The following is a 23,256-nucleotide window of genomic DNA, read 5'->3' as shown; positions in this document are numbered from 1 at the left end:
CGTCGGTACCAATACTTAAAATACTTGTAATACCTACAAGTGTAGATAGGTATGTAGGTGTAATACAAATAAAAAGCATATACTTTTTACCCATACATTGCAAAGTGAATTTTCATAAACGGAACCATAAATATGATTCCATCCTCAATCGACGTCGTCACTGTTAAGTGGATCATTTACTTGACACAATTGACAAACATAAAAAAGGACAAAACCGTTATACCGCAAATTGGATGCGATATGAAATTGCTTGTATAAAAGCATGAACACACGCACATCTATAATCGCTCGAAGATACACATTTTTCCTCACTCGAGCATCAGACCAAAAACCTACCCCGACCAACCGTATAAACAGATAAAAACGTTATACCTACAACTTTAATAATATGATGATACTCCTTCAAGATATTAAAGTATGTCTATGTCCTCCGTGCAATATAGCTAAGAGCAGGCAATAAGTATAGTGACAAAAGAAATAATATCTAAGGGTGGGTTTAGCATGGGTGCGAGGTAAGGTAGGTATAGATAGTTGTAGTAGTATTTATGTTGTCAGGCCATTACACTCCTAACGAGGGGAAAACAAATTAAATAATTAGAGCCGACATATCCCGCGGACCGCTACTACCGTTGTGCTCAATTGGATGCAAATACAACCACCGTTCTGCATAGAGCCAATAAACCAAAGGCGGAGTTTTAAATCCAGCATCCAGCACACCACGCAGAGTATTTATTGGATTAAACATCAAAAAACGAGGGGAACTAACTGAGGAAGGCGTGCCACAAAGAGCATTCTAAAAATACCCCACCTCTACAACGCAGAGAAAATCCTTCCTTTTCGGCTGCTGTGAAATTCGCCCTCCGTCAGTCTATCAGAATCAAACGACTGAAGAGGATTTACTTTTTATTTGACGCCGCTGATTCATATTCTCAGAAAACAGAAATCTCGGTGTTCAAGGGATGAATGTTATCCCGGAACAGTGGATTTAGTCGTAACAGTGCGTTTGATGAGATAAGAGTGCAATAGCCTTTCCGACAAAATATATATAAAAGTACATATGAGTACAAATGAAACCAGAGATGTTCCGCGGGTAATTTTAAAATTCTAAAAGTGAAAAAATTGGTCCCTTTTTTTAAATAATCCCTCGTGAGTGTTTATGACAGGTTGTACATTTTTTGTATTCAAAAAAATCAAGATAAGTGAAGTGTACTATGGTAATGATGCAAACAATCCATTCGGACACAAAACACACGGGAAGTGGCCAGTTAAGCCCGAACTCAAATCCCGATTCTCCCAAGTCCAATACTTCCCCCGACGGTAACCCTAAACTGACCCTACAGATGAATAGTCTGCTGATGGGCCAATCCAACACCAGTGAAGATTTTAAATTAGATCGTTTCTCCATAGACCGTTTAAAACAGTTGACCGATCATGGGATACTAAATCGATTGAGTCCGCCAGCAGGAGCTGAAACAAATAAAGAAGACAGCACGCTACCTGCTTCTATGAATAACATTAACAATAACTGCATTACTGGTCTCAATAATAACAATGTTAGCAGCAATACAAATGTCAACAATCGTCGATCTCATTCGCCGTCGCATAGAAAACTTATTGAGCTCGATATGGGTGCGAATGTGAGAAAGCTGATTCGACCTGAACCAAGCCATCATGTGCCAAGTGGGCTTTTACATCATCCGCAACATTTACAACATCTTCCCCATCATCATCCGTCACATCAACAACATACGTCACTTTTAGTTTCGCCACATACTCAGTTTCAATTTAGAAATCTACATCATACACAATCGCCTCCAATTTCTCCCAATTCAACTGGCAATTTACCTGCTCAAAAACCTTTAGATCAAAATAGTCCAAAGAGACTTCCCCATCAACAGTTGTTATCATTGTCCCCGGCGGAAGATAATTCCTTGCAAACGTCATCGACTTCTATGGATAATATTGAAGCAGCAGTGTTACCTGCGTCAGTGACTGCAAACACCAATTTAACACCCGCCCAAACTGCCTCAAACCCAGTTATCGGAAATGACCTGGATGTGGAAAGAATAAAGTTAGCGGCTGCAACCGTAGCAGCGGCCAGAACAGCAGCAATATCAGCCGCAAATGAACGGGATCTTAGTGATTATGGCTTTCGGATACAATTGGGTGGGTTATCAGCCGCAGCAGCAGCAGCAGCGGCCGTTTCAAGTCAAAATAAAATGTACGCAAGGAGCGAAACCAGTGAGGAGCTAAATGTTGATGGCAATGAGGATAGTAATGATGGGTCTAATGATACACCCTCGGTAAGATTCTTTCACTTAATACAAAACAAATTATACCCATCAAAAGTACCTACTAAATGAAAAAACATCAAGCCTCTAGATGTAAATTTAATTTTTGTAGCGTTAAGAGCCATTTTGAAACCATGCATAGGTAAATGATTTTGATCCCTCAATTTAAAGCTCATGCTTTAGTATCACTAGTGCGATGTAAAAACAATGAAAACAAAACAAGTGTCCTATAAAACAAATATGTATGTAAAAAACTGCCGTCGGTAAATACCACCCACCTCAAAAGATTGGAAGACCCTTTACAGCAATTATGGAATACGAAAAGTACGCTGCGGAGGGAATCAAATGCTCTTCCATAGTCAAAATATTGCGAAAACGCTTTGAATCCATCCGCATGTAAATCTTGAGATTCTTTAATCAGCATGATTACGAAGAATTACATAAATAGGTACGTAAATGAAGTACAGTGATGGCGTAGGACTGTCATGTCAGAGGTCTTGGATTCAATCCCTGCCTGTGTCTCCTAAAGTTTCACGACGACGACGACTGCTTCTTGCAACGAAAAGACAAATCCTCCAAGAGTAATTCTTGTTATGAAAAAAAAAATGGTTGAGAGTTGTAAGCCACATATATCTGATTCTCTACGAGCTATTTAGCCACCTAATTTTATTTATTTATGTATCGATCGAATAAATATGTTTGTTTTATTAGAAGTAATAAACTCAATAACTATTATTAATATCATAATAATTATTAATGTATTATTATAATTATTATGGTTAGGTATTTTAATAACCTGTCTGCAGCTAACCTTTGGAACGGTGTTTATAACATAATTAAAGCAAAAGGTTTAAATAGAATTACCGTCCTTTTTTTAATCAAAACAGAACAATCTATGTCAAATATGCGTAAAACTAAATATAGGCATATGTACTTCTATCCGTTTGTCTAATTTTGCTAAGGGTTTAACAATTTACTAGTTTCTAATTTGCTAAATATTTAGCAGTTTGCTAAGACAGTCCAAATTGTAAACCTTTTTTTTATTTTGCTAACTATTAAATTACTAACTGCCTTTTATCAAAAAACGAGCATCCAAAAATGCCTAAACAGTGACACTTCGTGAAAATAAACTAAGCATTAACTCCTGAACGAACGTATTGACTATAGGATTCCCAACTGAATCAATCCATCAACCTCTCTTATAAGAATAATACAGATATGAAATCATGGATTTAGCAAATTACTAAAAGTTAAAGTAGCCGTGATTTTAACTTTAGCTAATTGTTAAGTTTAAATCGTTCAAAATTAGGTATGTAAGTCATATTTTGCTAAAAATGGCTTAAACATATTTTAAATCGTTTAAAATTTTGCACCAGTGGCTTTAAGCAATTTGCTAAATTCTTAAGACATCTGTACAACTATAAATTATCTCATCCTTAGCCCTTGAATTATTATTTAAGTACACTTTTTCGTTTAGATATCCTATTTATTATTTTAATAAATACAAATCATATCAATAAATATTATGTACTAACATAATTAAATACAGGAAACTAAAAAAGGATGACCTGTGTTCGAATCGGCTTGTTTCATAATTAAATCAGATAGCTCTGAACATACTCTGCTCAGGACTCTACTCTGTTCCCTGCGCTATAAGGCGTGACCTAAGAATTTGCAAAACGTGCAAAACGTTGAGAAGAAAGTTTACCTAAATTTTTCGATCTATTTTTGTATTTCTTTCTTTTTTTTTTTAATAAATTAAAGAACTGAAGACACTGCTGCTACACACGGATTCTGAAATAAAAGTTTTAAGATAACAAAGCGCGACAAATAGAAAAAACATCTATCCGGACTCTGAGCCCGAGCTTAAGATATTAACGACCTAAAGCGAGCACAAATCTTGAGGTAACATTTCAGATTGCCTCATAAGAAGAGTCCATTGTTTCTGATCAATATGTCAAAGTCTGCACGGCCATACACGTGATTATAGTTTAGCTATAATAACATGCCAGGCAATGTTGATAAACGATTATACTAAAAATAAGCGGAATATTTCTGCTTAATTCTCTGTGCAAGGTAAAATAAATTCACTTTTAATCTTACGATTTCTTGCTGCCTATACCTGTCTAGTGTCTAGTCTAACTTATGCAATGACGAAACGGAAGGGGCGGGAGGAAAGAGTTTTCTGAGCTTTACTCTGTGCCACATAAAAGTATTCTTATTCTAAAATACATTATTTGCATTCTTTTTAATTTCTGTAACGTCATACACCAACTCCAATTGAGGCTTTGGTGTTGTAGAAGTGACGTATCCCATAAATATCACTTCAGAGCTTCGAGATATTTTGGGAGCAGGTTTTCTTTAACATGTTTATACCTATGCTAAATTTAATTTTGGAAAAAAATGCCACGTTTGCATTTATTGTTTTATGTAAAAATAAAAAAAAGAATGTTACGACGGAGAAATCCGATTTTTGTTTTATTTTTCTAATACTGGTTGTTCATTTGACACAAAAATTATAGATTTGTACTCATATTATTTAATACATTCTCTCCTCTTTTAAAAAAGCGTCAAATATTAAAAAAAAAATACTCGTAGATCTTTTTAAATTGTTATATTGCGCTATAAATTGCAGCAGGACTGTCAAATCTTTTAGGATTTATGTTGTACTGTTTAAGTTTGTTGAAATAGAACGCTGTCTTTAGTTAAGAGTATTCTTCATTTCTGGGTGTTAGTTAATTTTAGCGTTATCAGATTTTTCGTAGTGGATTTCATGCTTTTGCTTTAATACGATTGGAGTGAAACCTAGTTTAGAGTGTAGGAATCTAAATCGAACCACCTTTATATTAAAATTGATATAATAAAGGGTTTACACCACTTTTCAAAGCATCAACTATAAAAATCAACAGTCCGTTCAGAACTAGGGCAGTATGCGAGTAATGTTATCAAAGGATAATAAGATTAAAGCCGAATCCAAACGGCTAATTTGAGAAAGCACTTTTCATAACAATAATTACTATTGAAAGATTTGTCAATTCCACGCAACAGGTAGTACCCGTGGCAGTACTTAAGATAGTACAGGCCAGGATTAAACCCAAGATCTCTGTCACCTCCGCATACCATACAATTTATTTAAATTATATTTATATTTAATGCGAAATTTCGTGATGTTAAAATTAAAGCTTCAAAATACTTATGACAAAACACTAACCAAACAAATTAACAATCCATGGAATAATATCTTAATTGGGATTGGATGGCTAAGACTTTTAATTTATATAATTATTGGCAGAATGAGGAAGGATAAAGGAATTTTTAACTAATTTTTTGAATAAGTATTTCATAATTAGTTTAATTTTATCGAAATTTGATAAAATTGATTAAAATTGTATCTAATTCGAAAAAAGGAGCTCGTTATACTTTTATATCGTATGAGAAAAAGATCCCTTTGGGACGGGCACAAGAGATCATTCTCATAAGGCAGGGTTTCATCTGAATTATTGTATTTACCTGATTTGTATCACTGGTAAAACTAATTATTTTAATCATTACTTTGAAAAATGGCCGTACTCGTACTCGTGGTGGGATGGTTAGTGTGTAGGACTGCCATGTTAAAGATCTTATCTGTGCCACCTTATTTCGAAATCCCCCAAAAGTAATTGTCGTCAATTTAGCTGTTCGGAATGACATTGCCCGCACAACGGAATGGTTGGGAGTTGTAACTAGGCCCTTGTTTTCTACGAACTGTTGAGCCACCTAATTTATTTATTTGTATTTATTAAGAAGAAAGAAGTTAGTATAGTAAGAAGTGTTACACGTTTCGGGCAGAAATAAAATACACATTTTTGAATCAAAAAAAGTATTGCTGGTTGTAGATTTTTCCAAATTACAGACAATTGAAAGATCTTGCATTATAATGTTAAATTGGCCAATGCTCAGACAACCTCTTGAATGAACTGATAATAAATAAATCAGTTTTAATATTCAAAAATTTGGCAGACGTTGTACTTTAGTCTAAACAATGACAAGTTTGAGAGTTATCATAAACATCGCCATATGTCAGTGACGTTCTTAGTCTTAATGTATAAAATCATTGAATGCAATTAAATAAAAAAAAAAACATTGACTTTTGATAGAATAATCTTTTTCTTATTACATAATTATAAAAGTAGCCTTTGCTAATGCCTTTTCTCTCATTTTATTTCTATTTTAAAAAATAGGTGTGTCCTGTTGATCTTACCCGATCTGTTACAACAAGTACTCCCATAGACAAAGAAGCTGCCAAACGATTGGCATTTTCCGTCGAAAACATCCTAGATCCAAATAAATTCACCGGTAAAAAGGAGTCGAAGCATCATTTTAATCCATTACGGCAGTGGAGCTGTAGCAGTAGTAATTACGATCGGGATGACATGCAGGATCGGCTGGATGATGACCAAAGTGAAATCATGTCTGGTAAGTCTTGGCTTTGGATTGGAAATCTTATATTTATTTTATTTGAAAGAAAAAATTGTTGAGTCAAAAATTGACCCTTGTCAATACCAAAAAGTTTGTATTAATATTTATGTGTATGTGTAGTATGTATGCAGTGCGGTTATATTTATATACATAGATATAGATACTTAGCTATTTACCAAAAGCAGTATTTTTTAATTTGTAGAACAATATTGATATTTTTTTACAATGCTAAAACCACATCCGTACCCGTGGCGTGCGTTGGACTGTCATGCGAGAGCTCTTGGGTTCGATCCCTGCCTATGCCACCTAAAGTTTTTATTATGGGTAGTGCCTCTTGCGAGGAATTGACAAATTCTCCAAGAGTAATTCTTGTCATAAAAAGTGCTTTTTCAAATTTGCCGTTCGGATTCGGCTTAAAATTGTAGGTCCCTTCCATCCCTGACAAAAGTACTCGCACACAGGAATGGTTGAGAGTTGGCAGTCACTAGGCCCTAGTTCTCAAACGGACTGTTGCGCCAACCAATTTATTAATTTTTTTAAAACCACATCTTTGTGGTTTATAAAATTTAATTTGCTCCAGAATTTTGTTCCATATATACGTATAAGTATATCATATATGTATATACATATTACTTGAAATCAAATATTGGTGTAACTCTGTGCCCGCTTTTGATAACGTTTGTGCGGGTGTAAATACCTAAATCAAAGTGGTTTTCAATTCCTGGCCGATACTTTATTTTTCTAACGATTGAATGCATTCGAACGATTTTCCATTAATTTTCCTAAATGACGCAGTGTATTTCAGTACTTTTTGTTGCTGTTGTTTTAAGATTGTACATCGGGTAACCATTCTGCATAAACACATTTACACATACATTTGTTTTGTACGTATACCATAGATGAAAGTTTAGCTGTTTTCAATTTGCGAATCGTTTTTGAATTTTTTTATATGCTGGGTGGATAAAAAGAGTTTTCCATTTTGTTTTTTGTTCTGTTGAATTTTTCTTCATTAGTGTGGAAATATGTTGGGAGGATGTGAAATGTGAAGAAGTTCTTCACCAGAATGAAGTATATGGACAGAGGTATATAGGATTGACTTGAAATGGATCCAATTGTTTTTGATGGATTTTTGGGCTGCTGACCCAAACATAGTGGTTTGTAAAATGAAAAGAAAAAACACATTTGATTGATGTTTTAATTAAAATGTGTACTCATGCTTCTAAATATTGGATTCGATGGATTAAAGAGCTTGTAATTGGGCAGTGATTGATTTTTTTTATTTCAATAGTAATATATTTGTTTCCATTGCAGTTAAGGTAAAAACTTATAATTTGCCTAGTAAATTATTTATGAAATATGCCACACAAATTGTGTGTTTTAAGACGCTGACTAGATTCATTAAAGTTTATAAAGGTTTATTAAAAACTGTTTAATTTTTACTAATTTTCTATAGTTAGCAGAAGGTTTTGAAGGCTTGATTTCAGTCCTACCACATTGTTAAATATGGTTTATTTTAAATAAATATTGAATTATTATTTATTATTGAAAAAAAAATTGAGTGAAACCTCAAAACTTGAGGTGTTAAATTATTAAAATTTTACTTTCATATGTGTATATACAATACACGCATACTTTTAATGTAATGGCCTTTATCTTTATCATCTTTATTTACCTATACAAAACCCTATTTTGTTATCTCTAGTGACCCAAACTTCGTACAAAATACACACGATTTTCTCATTTAAATTTTGTTTCCAGTTTGTTCGCATTGTTTCAAAAATTTTACACAAAAATTGGTGGTTTTAGATCTAAAAAACCTTTTTTCGAAAATTAAATTTTGAAAATTGTTCCAGGTTGTTCTGACCTCTGTTTTCGAAATTCTAACTTCTTATATCAGATTTTCAGATTCTAAAAAGTGTTCTTACCATTGTTACAAAAACTTAGAGTCGTAAAATTATTATTTTAAAAGATATTGCTCCGATTTTTTTTAATGCAAAATATGTCTCCCCATTATTTTTTTTAAAAGCATTTATATTAATGAAATTATAGCTATAGACGCACAGAAATGAAAAAACAATGTTAAATAAAAAAATAACATTTTAATGGCTGAAACACGAACACGCTTCGCCTGACGTTTACGAGTTCATATATAGAAATTTAATGCATGCTATTACAATGAAGCTTCCACCTTACGTTTCATTTGACAATCGTAAGAAAAAAACTTAATATTACGAAATGTGACTCCAAACAGAAGCTCTAGTTCAAATCTGCTAAACATTTGCTTTGTCTGACAGCTCAAAAGCAGTAAAAAAAAGTCAACGAACAAAATATATTTGCTTTTGGAGGTATAACCATTGTTTATTCGAAAAGGTTAAAATGTAAGGAATTGGAATATTCATAAAATAACTATACAATTTTTTAATGAAAAAGTTTTATAAATTTAGAACAGAAAATGAGTTTCAAAGAAATCCTAATAGATTGAATAACTGTGTAGATTGAGCTCCCGGACCCACCAAAGTCTCTTAGTCTGCGCTTCTTCTTGCCCCATGAGCTAAACATATACTCCTTATAGGCTGTGTATGCTACTTCCGCGATAAATTAAATTTTTTTGATTTCTAAATATCTATATATCTTTTACTGCACGAAAAATCAAAACAAACTTTTGAGAAAAAATAACAGCTGCTAATGACAGAAGTGTCATTTTAGAAATGTCATTTAAAACAACCTCAAAGCAGGCCCATCGTAACGCAAAGGAAGCCGAAGCGTGTTAGTGTTTCAGCCATAAGTTAACCTTGTTCCGTACCCCTTTACCTAAATTCAAAATTCTAAAACCTATTCCCAATTGTTGCGGGGCTCATCTAAATTGTTCCAAAGATTTTTTTCTTAAAATTAAATTTTAGTATGAAAAATTTACAAAAAGTGCTCCCTTTCCTCACAATTTCCAAAATCGAAACTATAAAACTTTTACGTTTTACCCTATCCAAAATTACTAAAACCAAATTATTCCATAGATTAATTCGAAAATGAAGATTTTAAGCCGCAAAAACATAAATTGGTGGTTTGGAATAAAATTTAAAAGACTTTGAAAGGTGTCTGTTGGAATAAAATCAGAAAAGGGGTCTTTTTCAGCGCATGTGGTCTTTTCAATGACATTTTTACATGAAACTAACCCTTTAAAATGTATTTACCATTAAAGTTAAGAAATGAGTAAGGTTCTGTTTTAATTTAATTATTTCGTCTAAATGTTTTACAATAAATACAAAAAAATGCATATTACATCATTAACAATTATGTAGGTCATTTCATAATCCTATAAAACTATTTTCTTGCTAGAACGCGAATAATTCGCAAACCCAATTGAAACAGCGACATTTTTGAAGAATAAAAACGATGAATTAATAGATCAAAAAACTTATAGTGTTTATTTGGCATTTAACAACTTTTTCTTCAAACATATATTTTGTAGAATGATTTTCTACCCAAAAAGAAGCTGTAATCATTTTAAAGGTGTCTTCCCCGCGAAATATGGAAAAAGTGTTAAAAATTGTCGGAAACGCATTTAAAAATTTGATATATTCGAAAGAAAGCTCATAAAATGCAACGCATTTAGATGAATAGTCTAAACTCTATATCACAACTAAATGCAAAGTCTGGGAACGTATTAAGGTGTTCAATATGCCACAACTTACTGTAATTTTTGGAAGGTATTGACGTGTTAAGTGGAAGCACTCTTCACAACCCTTTATTTTATTAATGACTCGCCCCAACTTAAGCCTCAATGGAATCATAAACATAATACGCACTGTCTGTACTAATGAAGTAAGGTGATAATTAATTATTTATGCATCCGCAGAACATCTCATTAACGCATACACACATTGACTAAGCAAATTGCTTTAGCATCATTTTCCTACCAAAACAGTGTTGCGGCTTTATATCTACGGAGCAAGACATCCTCCCACACAACCTAACGGCCTGATGGTGTACCAGGATGGATATATAGAGCTATGATGTTGATTTGAAGCTAAACTGCTTTAGTACATTGTTAAATAAGGTGATTAAATGTGTGCGCGTTTATACGCAATTTCCGTCTATGTTTTTTTAGAATTTCAAATGGTATGGACGTAGAAAATAGCTTTTGCAAAAAAAAACGCAATTACTTTTATTAATCTCTTCCAGCATTCTTCCTCATTATTCATTAATTAGCAAGATACTTAATTTTTGCAGCATTGTATTTACAAACTATTCTCAACCTTATTATACTTTTTACTAGAAACCTCATTCGAAAAGAAGGGAGGGTGAAAAACCGTTTTGTGGCTCTTAGCTGTTCAAAACTTGGCTCCCCTTAAACCCACCAACGGCAAATTTTCTTTCAAGCAGAGTAGCTTTTAGACGGATGACACTTCCCTGTTGCCCATTCCAAATTATCGTCATTTAATATGCATGGAATCTTCATGATACGAAGTTATTATATGGGGGTTGTTTTCCGAGCTACTCGTTTATTGCAAAATGGCTTCCATCCTAGCACATTTGTGACTGAAATTTGTATAAGCAATAGAAACAAAATGCAAACAGAACTACCATCTTCAATTTTGCGCCAACTCCCCTTTCAGACCTATGAACTCATATTGAATTGCTTGAGAACGAACTTCCCATTAGAAAATTGTTTCCCCTAGATAAAGCACATACATATACCAACTACACAAGCAACTATAGTTTGAGTGTTGTTTGCGGTTGCTGTTGTAGGGAGATTGTAGAAGCAAAGCTCTAGCGTCGTCGTCGTGTCGTTATGTCGCCACCGTTTTGTGCGGTTGTGCTAAATTGTGTGCTACTGATTTAATATACCCCACTAAACCTGGGGTGTTCATGTACCAGTTTACAAAAACAACCTTCTCTGTATATATACGGACAGCGTTGAGCGCTGACGATGTGAGCACAAAAAGAAAACTTGTGTATACCAATTACGGATGCGCTGGTGCTTACGTTCTTTCAGCCCCCAACTTCTCTCCTCTGGCATCTCTTTTATGCGCATTCAATTCTTGTAGCTGAATTTGATTTTTCTTTTCACTTGTTGTTGTTGTAGTTGTTTTTCCTAGAAAAGTGAACTATGTTTTGTCCATATATATGTGTATGTAAGTGCAATTACAGTATATATGTCTGTCAATTTCATGGTGTTTGTATTTTGCTGTGTGTGTGTGTGTTATTTCTTTCGATTATGTCTCAAGAGAGCAAGGTTATAAATGTTCCAGTGCTTTTATATTGCTTGCTTTTTGAATTTTCATATTGTCGAGTTCCCGTTAAGTGGTGTGCTTGTGTGTGTCGTAACAGTAGTGGCAGTAATGGGGGATGGTATAAGCGAAGCCCCATCGTACAAATACTCATGCTCTCCATGGATAGTGTGGTATGCCATTACAAATTTTATTATTATTCTTATGAAAATGAAAATGAGACGACAAATACACCCTCGGGGCTTTTGTACATATAACTCTAACGAAATAATGGGGTTGAAAATTACGAACTGAATATGATGGCATATCATATTACTGGGTGGGTAAGGAAATTTATATGTGTTAACAATCAAAATTTGCAATTAAGAGATGGTTATATTTAGAAGAGAAACGTCTGCATTAAAATTGCTAAGTGCCGAATAGGGTTACTGAAGGGGTGGTTGGGACTTGAGGGTTTCAAGTTGATACCTACTTACTTACCAGAGGATAAAAGCAATTGGCGAATGGCAAAAAACACTGGTAATGGTAATTAACACTCTGATTTCGTAATTAAGTTTATGACTTTAAAACGACTCATAATTTAAATTGTTGTTTTGCCCTTGGGGTTCGATGATTATGTGATTTTGTCTGTAGATTTACCCACCAACAATGTTATATGTAAGTAGGAACATTTAAGTTTTATAATGTATTTGTGCGCCTGAACGTAGGTACATGTTCATATACTTTTTCATTGTTTTGGTAGAAAAAAGTATAAATATGGATGTGTCTATGTGAGTTTTGTCATGTTAGGTAGGTTCCTACCTGTTTTCAACTTTAGTTATGAATTGGTCTACAAATCTACGCTGGAAAAGCAAAGTCACATGAGTAAATTTTTTGTTTTTGAAATTTAATGTCGTGTTTTTTTTATAAAATCAAACCAAAATTATTTTTTTTTAATGAAAATTTGTATTAATTCTAAAATCAATTTTTCTTAGGTTTAATACACTTTGCTTTCTTGGCACGTAAAATAGCGTTTATATAACTTTAAGCTGGAATTTTTATTTTTATTTCAAAAAAATGTAATTTAAGCTTAAAAGAAAACATATGCATTACATATGTATATATGTATATTTTAGATAACTCAGAGCAGAGAGCTTTAACATAAAAATTTTAATGTTTTTTCCTTAGAGCTACAATTTAGCTACACTTGCCTACGTGCTCTGACTACATTCACTTAAAAGCTACAATACTCACCTAACTAGTCCAAAAAGAATGAAATCCGTCTGGATCCAATTCTGTGACTTATGTAGGTACATATGTTTAATTTTGTTCACCTGAATCAGGTCTTAAAAAACACGGTTTTGGCGACGAAAGATGCCGAAAAATTACAATTTAAAATACTTGTCACAGATAACTAGATAAGAACTTAATTTTTAGAAAATATATGTGCCTTTCTTTAAATAATAAAATAAAATTAATCCATTGACTAACCTGTGATGTGGGATATTCAATTTTTAGCGAAAACTTTTCTTTTGCCTGACTTATTTTCCAATTGTTTGCTAACTTTTATTTAAAAAATTACAGTAAAAATAAAAAAAAATAGGATGTATTAAATTATTTGTAAGTACCTAAATAAAATTTGAACAGAAATCAGGTATAATCTTTAAATTTGTATGACACTATGCAAGAAATAGGGACAGGCAAAATAAAAAAGGTGCTTTATATGGGATTTTCAAGAAGAATTTTAAAAACAATTCCAAGTGATGAGCTGGAACAACTCAACAACCAAACTTTAGAACTTCATACAAAGTGGGGCTGTGATAGCTCATCTGGATAGAGCGAATATATGCAGACATTTTAGATCAAAATTACCTTCCCAACTGACGAAAACAATGCCACATGGATTAATTTCCGTGCGTCTTCAACACGATATTGCAAAGCATTGAAATTTGAATAGAAAAAGGAAACACTTGACCTCATACTCAATAAATATTGGCACACTTACCACAAAAGTTAGACACCATCTTTATTTCACGATGATAAATGGAAAAGTTGCATAAACAGTCACAAATACTAGTTCTGTGAGCAACTGCATCATTTGTGGAGCTTAGTCTTCGATCAGTACCAAGATGTTGAATATAGATGCTCCTAAACTGGGAATATCATCACTATACATGCAAGGATTATATTTATGGCTACAACTTAAGCTTTAAATCATAGAGAACATGTGAGAACATTCGTGCTATTAAGGAAGTAGAAAAAACGAATCCAAGGTGAATTCATCGAAAAGGTTAGTATAAAGGTTGACGTTGTAAAGCAAGGAACTGGAACAACAAATGACGGCAATACATCACGAAGATTTTTTGAAAATCCGCTTCTGACTGCAGAGATCACAAAAAAGATTGAAAGTTGATAACGAGACTTTCAGTGATATTGGAAGTAATTTGCTGCAATTTGATACAGACAAAATTAAGGTTTATTCTGAAGAGACGGTTTAACTGGCCTGCAACAGTTCATAATTATTACACGGAGCAGAAGTAATACAAAGTGCATCTTGGGTTCACTTTCAGAGGAGGCCCTGGAAAGCAAAAATAAGGACTACAAATATTACAGAACCTACCACACCAGGAAATATTCTCGGCATTATCATTATATCATCTGATCCCTTTATAACCCAATTGAGACCGGAACCAAACAAAAAAACCTTCCATTGAGTGAAGAAGCTCTTGAATAAATTAATTAATATTTTTGTATGACTATGTAATTTATTTGTATGTATTTATGCATTTATTTATTTGTTTATTTAATAAATTATTTATTTATGTAATTAGTATTGTAAGTATTTTATGTTATGTTTACATATTAAAGCAAAAAGTGCTACAAAACATAAATTGTTATTTTTTTATACGAACAATAAACAGGTTTTATCGATTTACTTCCGCGCTCCCATACAAACCGAACCACTGTGGGCGGATCCAGATTTATAATCATCATCGCTTGCAAATGTTTTTTGTTGTTCTCATAAGGAGGCTGACAACATTAGCCTTACACATATTTCAAGAGCTTAGGTGACAACTTTAGTTATAAGATTATTTTAGATCACTGTTGTCCAGGAATATATGGTCTAACTATTTAATTTAGACGACTCCCTACATATGAAAGCATTCTAAATTTCCAACAGTTTTCCAAATATACTATATTTAAAAGCTAAACTACAATAGTTTAGAGGGTTTTTGGTGCATTTCGAGAAGAAATGTAAGAAATTTTGTTAAAAAGTAGCTCTTTCCAAAATTAATTTGTTCTGTTCTTAGCGGCATTTGTATAAATGCACGAAGAACGTTGCAAAAACATTTTTCAATTTTCAGGAGTCTATTAGTATTATCGGTTTCAGACTTCTCACTCGTAGATTGGAGCTGTTGCTGAAGACAAATTCTAAAAACTACAGTTTTTCATGAACTTCTTGATAATATTTCGATCTTAAAGGAGTCAAAAAAAAACTTTAAAATCGTAGAGAGAAAAATGTTTGGTTCTTAAATTGAAGGAAATAGGTGCATTTAAGTACATTATTTCTTTAAAAAAATAAGGGTTAACAAATAAGTTGGTAAGAAACCTCAGTGTGATACTAACAAATTATACGTTGATAAATCTATTTTCACTTCAGTTTTCGAGATATTCAAAGCTTTTATATTAAACTAATAGATACAAAGCGTTCATAGTTTTTAAATTAGCGATTGGTGTTACGAAAGTGTCATATTTGCTGTTTTTGGGACATTTGTATTCTTAAAAATCGTATTGAAATCTCAGTTCCAGAGGATCCAAAGCAAATTCACTTCAAAAGGTAGATTTACTTTATACTTTTTATCTTAAATACCAACCACATACCCGCCGAGTGAGAAATCAATGTTTAAAGAAAAAAATACTTTAAGAAAGATTTAACCAATATACGAATATGTGCGTTAAGAAAAAAAGATGAAATTGGAGATGAGTTTCAGGAATTTTAAAGCAACTGGGAAACATTTATTTAAGGTTTCTAGTTAAGAACCTGAATTTTTGCTTATTAAAATAATTTAAAGCATTACTAAGATTTGTATAAACTATAAATAACGTGAAAAGAAAGATTTTAGTTGTTTTTGACAGCAAACCGCTTTTTGTAAATATCGTTAAATTACTAACAAATCTTTAGATGAAATCTTTACTTATACAATAAAACTGTATAAGCTTAATAGCTCATTTGATCCCACCCTGGATCATTAATTGATCATAAGGTGATAAATTTGTGCTAAGCGATTATATTAGGGTTGGATTTCCGTTTCTTATTATTTTCTTGGTCAAGTCCTCAGTTAAAAAAAGTTTAGCTCATTAAATTTTGTATACAAAAAACTAATTAAACAAAATATAAGGGGGTCATATCCATTAACGAAATACGATAAGTTTTGAATTGAAGGGAATATGAGCTTTTGACAAAACTTACGAATATGCAGAAAGTATTTGCAGGTTTTTATTAGAGTCTTCCCAAAACAATTTTGTTCGCAATGTAAATTAATTTGAATGACTTGTTTATAAAGACAAAGACAAACTTCTTAAGACAAGGTGTTCATTCATTGTAACCGAAATGGATTTGTATTCGGTTATGATTGAAAGAAAAAAACAGAAATAAATTATTGTACACAAAAATAATACCTAAATTATAAATCTCTTTTGTTCAATTTATTGTTCATCATCAACAGATTACGCCTTGGTTATCAAATGTATCCTTGAATGAACCTTGCTTAACAACCTTGTTAACTTAAATCAAAAACATCCCCTCAAGGAATTACTGAAGTTAGTACATTTTAACAAAATCGTCTTAGCAAATCCTTTTTTCAGCTTTGTTTTGTGAAAGCAACAATTTCACCCCTTTATAACTTTTCCTTTAAAAGAAAAAGAAAATAAATCAAGAACCCATCGAAGCGTCGTTGAATAATTTTCAAGATGACTTCATGCGATACGAAAATTTATTTAAAATAATGAAAGAATGGTTATTTTTGAAGGATAAAGTAGGTAAAGCTAAAATACACTATATATTTGTATTACTTAACTGAACAAAAGTTTTCTATCAATTACATCAACACTTCCACAAAGAGAAACTTAATTTATTGACGTGTATTATATACTCATGTCATATTGTTTCAAAACATAATATTTCTAAGAAGCGTACCTTCATCGTGAGCTGCTTGCCCTATAGCCTGTAGTGCTTATAACAACACACATCATACGCGCTTATGCAGCATAGGCTTATGCAGGCTTTTCATGAATTAATATTATTTTTAAAGATTACCAGTTAATCGTAACATTTTTGAATATCCTTGTTTTATGCCTGGGCTCACGGTGTCAAGATAGCACTACATCCCTTTTTTAACAAAATCAAAGTAAATCAAACTTTAGATTTTTTTCTTTAACAACTAATTTACAATAAAAATAATAATCTTCAACTAATTCCATACTTAGATATAAATTTAGTGCTAACTTGATATCAACCCAGCACTACACTACACACTACTATTTTGGAAATCGTTGAGCTACAAATTGTTTTCCCACAAGTATTTTACAACAAAAAAGCTACAACTAACTGTATTAAGTTTTTAAAATTTCGAAAAATGTAGTGCTTACTAGACAGTAGTCTTCACTTTGTTTAGTAAGCCAAATTGGTTAGTGTTAAAATTAATTTATTAGTAGTTATCATTATACCATTTTGCGGTTTCAAAGTAAACGTAAATAGAAAAAGTTGAGGGAAAGGTAAAAGGACCACTTTTTGACACATATTGGGCGGTATGTCAGCTGTAACTTGACGAATGTTGGCTTTTAAGTGCTCAAGAGTTAAAAGTTTATCGGCATAAACACGGTCTTTTGCGTAGCCCCACAAAAAAGTCGGGCGCTGCAAATCGCATGATCTTGGTGGCCAGTTGATATAACCACGCCGAAAAATTACGCGGCCAGGAAACGTCTTACAATATCTATTATTATATCATTACAATATCTGTTACCAATGCAGTCTTCTCAAATTTCTTCACAATTTTGCCATTTAAACGATATTCTCCTCTTAAATCACGATATGTGGCTGTGACAGAATCACCTTTTTTGTATAGTAGGTTTTAACTATTTGTATTATAGTTAAGCGATCCATTTTCTTAAATGTCAGACTTTCAACTGAAATAAAATATGGTTTAACAACTTTGTTTGACAGATGTCTAATTCCAGCCCTATACTATTGAAATCGCAAAATGGATAACCCATTGTTATTGTAAATTTTTTTTTTTTAAATTTGATTATCAAAAACCGAAAATTGTTTTAGTAGCTTTTATTCCCGGTTTACGGATTCCAAGCAATAGTTTAATTAGTACCACAAACGCTAAATCCTTCACATTGCCTTCCAAAACCCATTTGCTCGCAGTTCACACTCGCTCACATTTTTTGGGGACTCCAAAGATGTAAAGTAATGTAAAAATTACCGAAAATATCAGAATTTCAAACTAGAACTAATTTTAACTTTATAAAATTGAAAATTTTTAGGAAAATATGTTAAGAACATATCAGGAATAATGTTTAGTAAACTTGTTTTCAATTTTGTCAATTGAAGCTAAATGAAATTAGAATTTAAAAAATAGGGTTTGTTCGTAGGTTATGAACTATGTGTAAGATCTTCATTTGCAGCAGATACATATATATATATTGATACTAACTTTTTGTAAAATCAACAACAAAATATCACAGCTTGTATTTATGAATGTATTTCCGCATAATTAAATATAATATAGTCGAGTCAGCTTACAGTTAATACAAATATATAAGTCAAGAAGACTCAAAGATCGATTTTATGCTAAACAACGTTGTAAACTAGAACTATAAGAAACTTACCAATCTATTTTTTTAGGTTAAATTCTAAAAGATAACCGAACGGCAGTAAATACAGAGTCCCCATAAAATTGTGTAGGACTATACAAAAGTTGAAAAAAAAAAAAAATGGAATAATGCACAAATTATAAAATTAGCATGCATTAGTTGAAATAAATTTAAAAATGAAGGCTGCCCAAGTATTAGAGTTCATTTTGAGTTTAAAAGTGACGTCTTAGTGTTTTGTAACCCAAATTTAAAATTTATTTCACAACTCATGTTTCAGGTCAAATAAAAAGGGCTTGTTCTGTCTCGGTTTTATTAAAATTATTTTCGTAAACTATGTACATTAATAAACGATTGTTCATAAATCGAATTATCTATGCATCATCTATCATAGTGTTTTGAATGTTGGACACTACTCTACGAACACATCCATCAAGCCTCAAGAAAGCGTCAAACGAACATCTAAGGCTGAAAAATTTGAAAATCATAATTAATTCACTTTACCTTTTATCCGCAGTAATTCTAACGGGGGTGTTGTATTTGTTTCTCTTATAAATTTCTATATTGTCCTTTCCAAAAAAAAACACTCCTAATGTTGTATTTGTAATGTTGATGAAAACATCTGAATTCCAACACTTTTTGATGCATGATGAGGTTAAATAAGATGGCCACCGAGAATCGGTATCTTTATAATAGAATGTTTTTGGCAGGTACGAGTACCTTCGGAATAATTTTCTGTCAAGTGTATAAAAGCTTCTTCAATTAAAAAAGTTTTGATTCCGTACTCTCAACTTTGCGGTTTTCATACCTCACCCTTGCATGTGTGCAGTTGTATTAAATTTTATATATAAGGTTTTCTGATGTGCGTCTACTTAAATATTTACACCGCATTTAATTTTATTTTGCGGTCTGCGGGAGCTAATCGAACTGGAACCAGTTCGAGAAGCGAAATTATAGAATTCACCCTTTTTGTCAGTGCGGTGGCGCTGGCGCTTAATACCATGACTGCTAATGGAGAATCATTTGATTGTTTAAAATCGATGTATCAACAGACCATGAACGTCAGACGGCATTGCACCTGAGAATGCAAACACCACCCTGAGGGGATGTTTGCAATACAACGATGTTTCATTAAGTTGGATTACTTCGGGATATGCCGAGCTGATATGTATATGCATAAGTATTATGTTTTGGTTTGACCACCGCTTGTGCATGTAAATATATATATACAGGAATTTTACACATACCACTGACAAGTATTCAAGCTCGTTAACGTTGGACTCGCTCCTCTCAGCTGGTCGAGGAAGATAATTTCCGATGAATAAACTTCTCATCTTCGTGGATGAATATAGGATATACATACATACATAGCTTCAGAGTCCAACTGACGCGACGCACGACGGGACGGTGTGCTGCATCTGAAAGATTCAGGGTGATGCACGATTGATTCTCGATTGGGTATAATTCAATTAAATGCGAGGGCATAATAAATTGCGCCAAATTGATGTGATCACAAACCAGAACGGGAGTAGAGTCCTTCCGGTTAGTCCATAACGAGTATGTACTAACTTTATCAAACTCATTGGTATATATAAAGGTATACTCTAATGGTTTGGTGTTGAAGAGCAATTTAGAAATTGTGTGTTGTCAGATTTTGGTTTGATGCGCAAAAATAATTTCATATTTTAGTAATGACTGAGAGTGATTTAAATGCAAGCCGGTGGTATTTATATTTATTGAGTTTCGTTTGAGTAGCAAAGACGCTATTTAAAAATCTAGTTTTATGAAGAGGCTTGTGTATAAAATATTTAAAGGTACTATCAGGATAACAAGTGCCGATTCAATTTTTAATTAGAAAGGATCACACACTTTACATTAAGACGAGTTTTTATGCAACGCTTTAAAATGTTTTAGAATATTCTGTAAAGAAGGCGGCCAAAGCTTAAACATGTTGTGTATCTTAATCTTGCATTTGAGTGACAACTTTCTTTCAAGATTGGACATATAGGTCCAATTTAACATTTCGGGATAAAGTTTTGATTTAAAATTATAACTCAAATATTAAACATGATGCCTGTTTCAGAGACAAAGAAATCATTTCATTTGTGGTGTAGATTTCTGTAGTATTTTTTGACACTGATGACAAAACTTTGGCAATATTGTCTCTAAATAATTTTATACACTCCAGTTCATTTAAATAAAGGCAGTGAGCCAGAAAAAGGAAAAACGATGCACAGCTATAATTGTAATATATGTATTCAAAAAATTAGGGCAGAGGACAGAATTTCACTATGGATATTTCCTCCTAACTGGTTGTATTTTCGAAGCAATACGTGGCACATGCTGTCAAAAAAGGATTCATCAAAAACGTCACCGTCAAATTCCTAATAAATGATGAAGGCAGTTTGTTGTGTTATTCCTGTCCTTTTCACCAATATTTGTCCATTAACTTTGATATGTTGCAATTCGTCCATCGTTTATTTAAATGACCCTGTCAATTTTTCCAGATAAAAGTAACTGCTCAAAATGTGCTTGTACATACATTTATCAGTCATCTCTTACTTGTAATTCTCCGCTTTCGTTTAAAATTATAGGTTTCGGGCATGCCTATTTTTCCAATTGTAAGAAAATTATTCCATTTTCAAATTGTTTTAATTTTGAGAGCATGATTCAATTAACCAACCATATTTATTAATTTATCTAATCATATTTATTTGTAACACAATTTTTTCTTATACAGCTCAGGACATCAATGACATGAACCATGATGAAATGTGTGATGATGCGATGAGTAGTGACATTGACGACAGAGCAAGTGAAACTGATTCGAAAAAGGGTGGAAGTCGAAACTCGCGCGGCAGCTCCAGCGACGGAAAAGGACCTGGAGGAAGTGGTGGTGGTTCAAAGCCGCGTCGAGCCAGAACTGCATTTACTTACGAGCAGCTCGTGTCGCTTGAAAATAAATTCAAAACCACGCGATACCTGTCAGTTTGTGAGAGACTTAACTTAGCTTTGAGCTTAAGTTTGACCGAAACTCAAGTAAGGATTAATATTTTCAATGTAAAAAATTATCAAACTAAGAATTTATTTCAAACAGGTTAAAATTTGGTTTCAAAATCGCCGAACAAAATGGAAAAAACAAAACCCTGGCATGGATGTGAATAGCCCGACGATTCCACCTCCAAACAGTGGATCGTTTGGACCAGGCGGATATGCTAGTAGTTTATTGTACCCCCATGCCGTACCCTATCCACCCTATGGACCTTATTTTCACCCTCTTGGCGCTCACCATCTGAGTCACTCACACTCATAATTGGGTGGAGTCGATGTTTTAAGCATGTTTCTTTACAAAGACGTAAGGGCCCGCAGTCGACCTTAAATTGTGATTATGTATGTATGTACGTTCTAGCTTCGTATTATTAGATTGTAAGGATAATCCAACTGGAAGCAAAACGCGTAAGGCTACAGAGATCAATATACTTTTAATGGATCTGGCGGAAGAAATTAGCTAAAGCTCTGAAGCTGCAAAATTCAAATCTTCTGTATATGTACATAAAATTAATAGCTATATGAAATTTTTTACGAACTTTTCTTTGTTATTGAATTTCTGCTACTTTATTCGTGTGATTAAAATGCATTCGATAAAATGATAACATCGCTAATGACTAATTTCCGATAGAAATTATCGCCGTAAATTCGAATATTTCACATGCCGGGTTTTGTGCAAGATACTCGTACTTGGTTTATGTATGTATGTATATGTATCTAGAAATCTAGTTTATTATTTTTTAAATTTTAAAATTGTCAATTTTGCCCAAATCATGCGATAATAAAGGAGCAATTAGTTCATGTTTTTTTTTTATAAAATTATGTTGGATATGAATATATGTTCCTAACGTTTAAACGATTCATATTTTTGATTTGAAAAGTAAAAAAAAACGATTTATGTTGTTCTTTGGTGTAAATAAAACTTTTATGATGTGTAGAATAAAAGCAAAATAAAATTATAGCATATAAGAAAAATAATATCGAAATACAAATTTGTTTATTTTTTAATCCAAGTGCAAACAAAATTCAAGAAGAGACATATTTTTCAAAAATGAAATTTCTAACTATCTCTCTCTCTCTTAATAAAATGAGGCATGATTAAAAACCCAAATGATCTAGCGTAGTCACGCCAAGTTTCTTGTTTACTGCAATAACTCCTACCAAAGTCTGTACCGAATTTCAGCAATCTCTAACCGTCAACAGTGAAGTAAAGTAAACATAATTTTTGCCAAAACATAAGAATGGATTTATATTTTATCATAATAAAATATTCAGCCAAAAAAAGTGTAAATTTTCTTAAAAAAAGGTATCAACAATATATTGGTGCAAAATTTTAAGCAACTCATTGGTTTATCAATTTACTAGTTAACACTTTA

At 32.7% G+C, this 23,256-nt stretch overlaps 1 protein-coding gene across 1 annotated transcript; it reads left to right on the top strand.

Moving 5' to 3' along the window:
• The first annotated feature begins 882 nt into the window (after positions 1–882).
• Positions 883–22,845, top strand: LOC129942785 (homeobox protein slou). The gene is made up of 4 exons (XM_056051854.1): positions 883–2,303; positions 6,512–6,746; positions 21,573–21,871; positions 21,930–22,845. Exons 1-4 carry the CDS (start codon positions 1,212–1,214, stop codon positions 22,143–22,145), a joined length of 1,842 nt encoding a protein of 613 aa, XP_055907829.1. The 5' UTR covers positions 883–1,211; the 3' UTR covers positions 22,146–22,845.
• Positions 22,846–23,256: the final 411 nt, after the last annotated feature.

Source organism: Eupeodes corollae, chromosome 1, assembly GCF_945859685.1.
Source record: "Eupeodes corollae chromosome 1, idEupCoro1.1, whole genome shotgun sequence".
NCBI classification, from domain to species: Eukaryota; Metazoa; Arthropoda; class Insecta; order Diptera; family Syrphidae; genus Eupeodes; species Eupeodes corollae.
The sequence above is the reverse complement of the archived record's forward strand: the minus strand, read 5'-3'. Positions and strand labels throughout refer to the sequence as shown.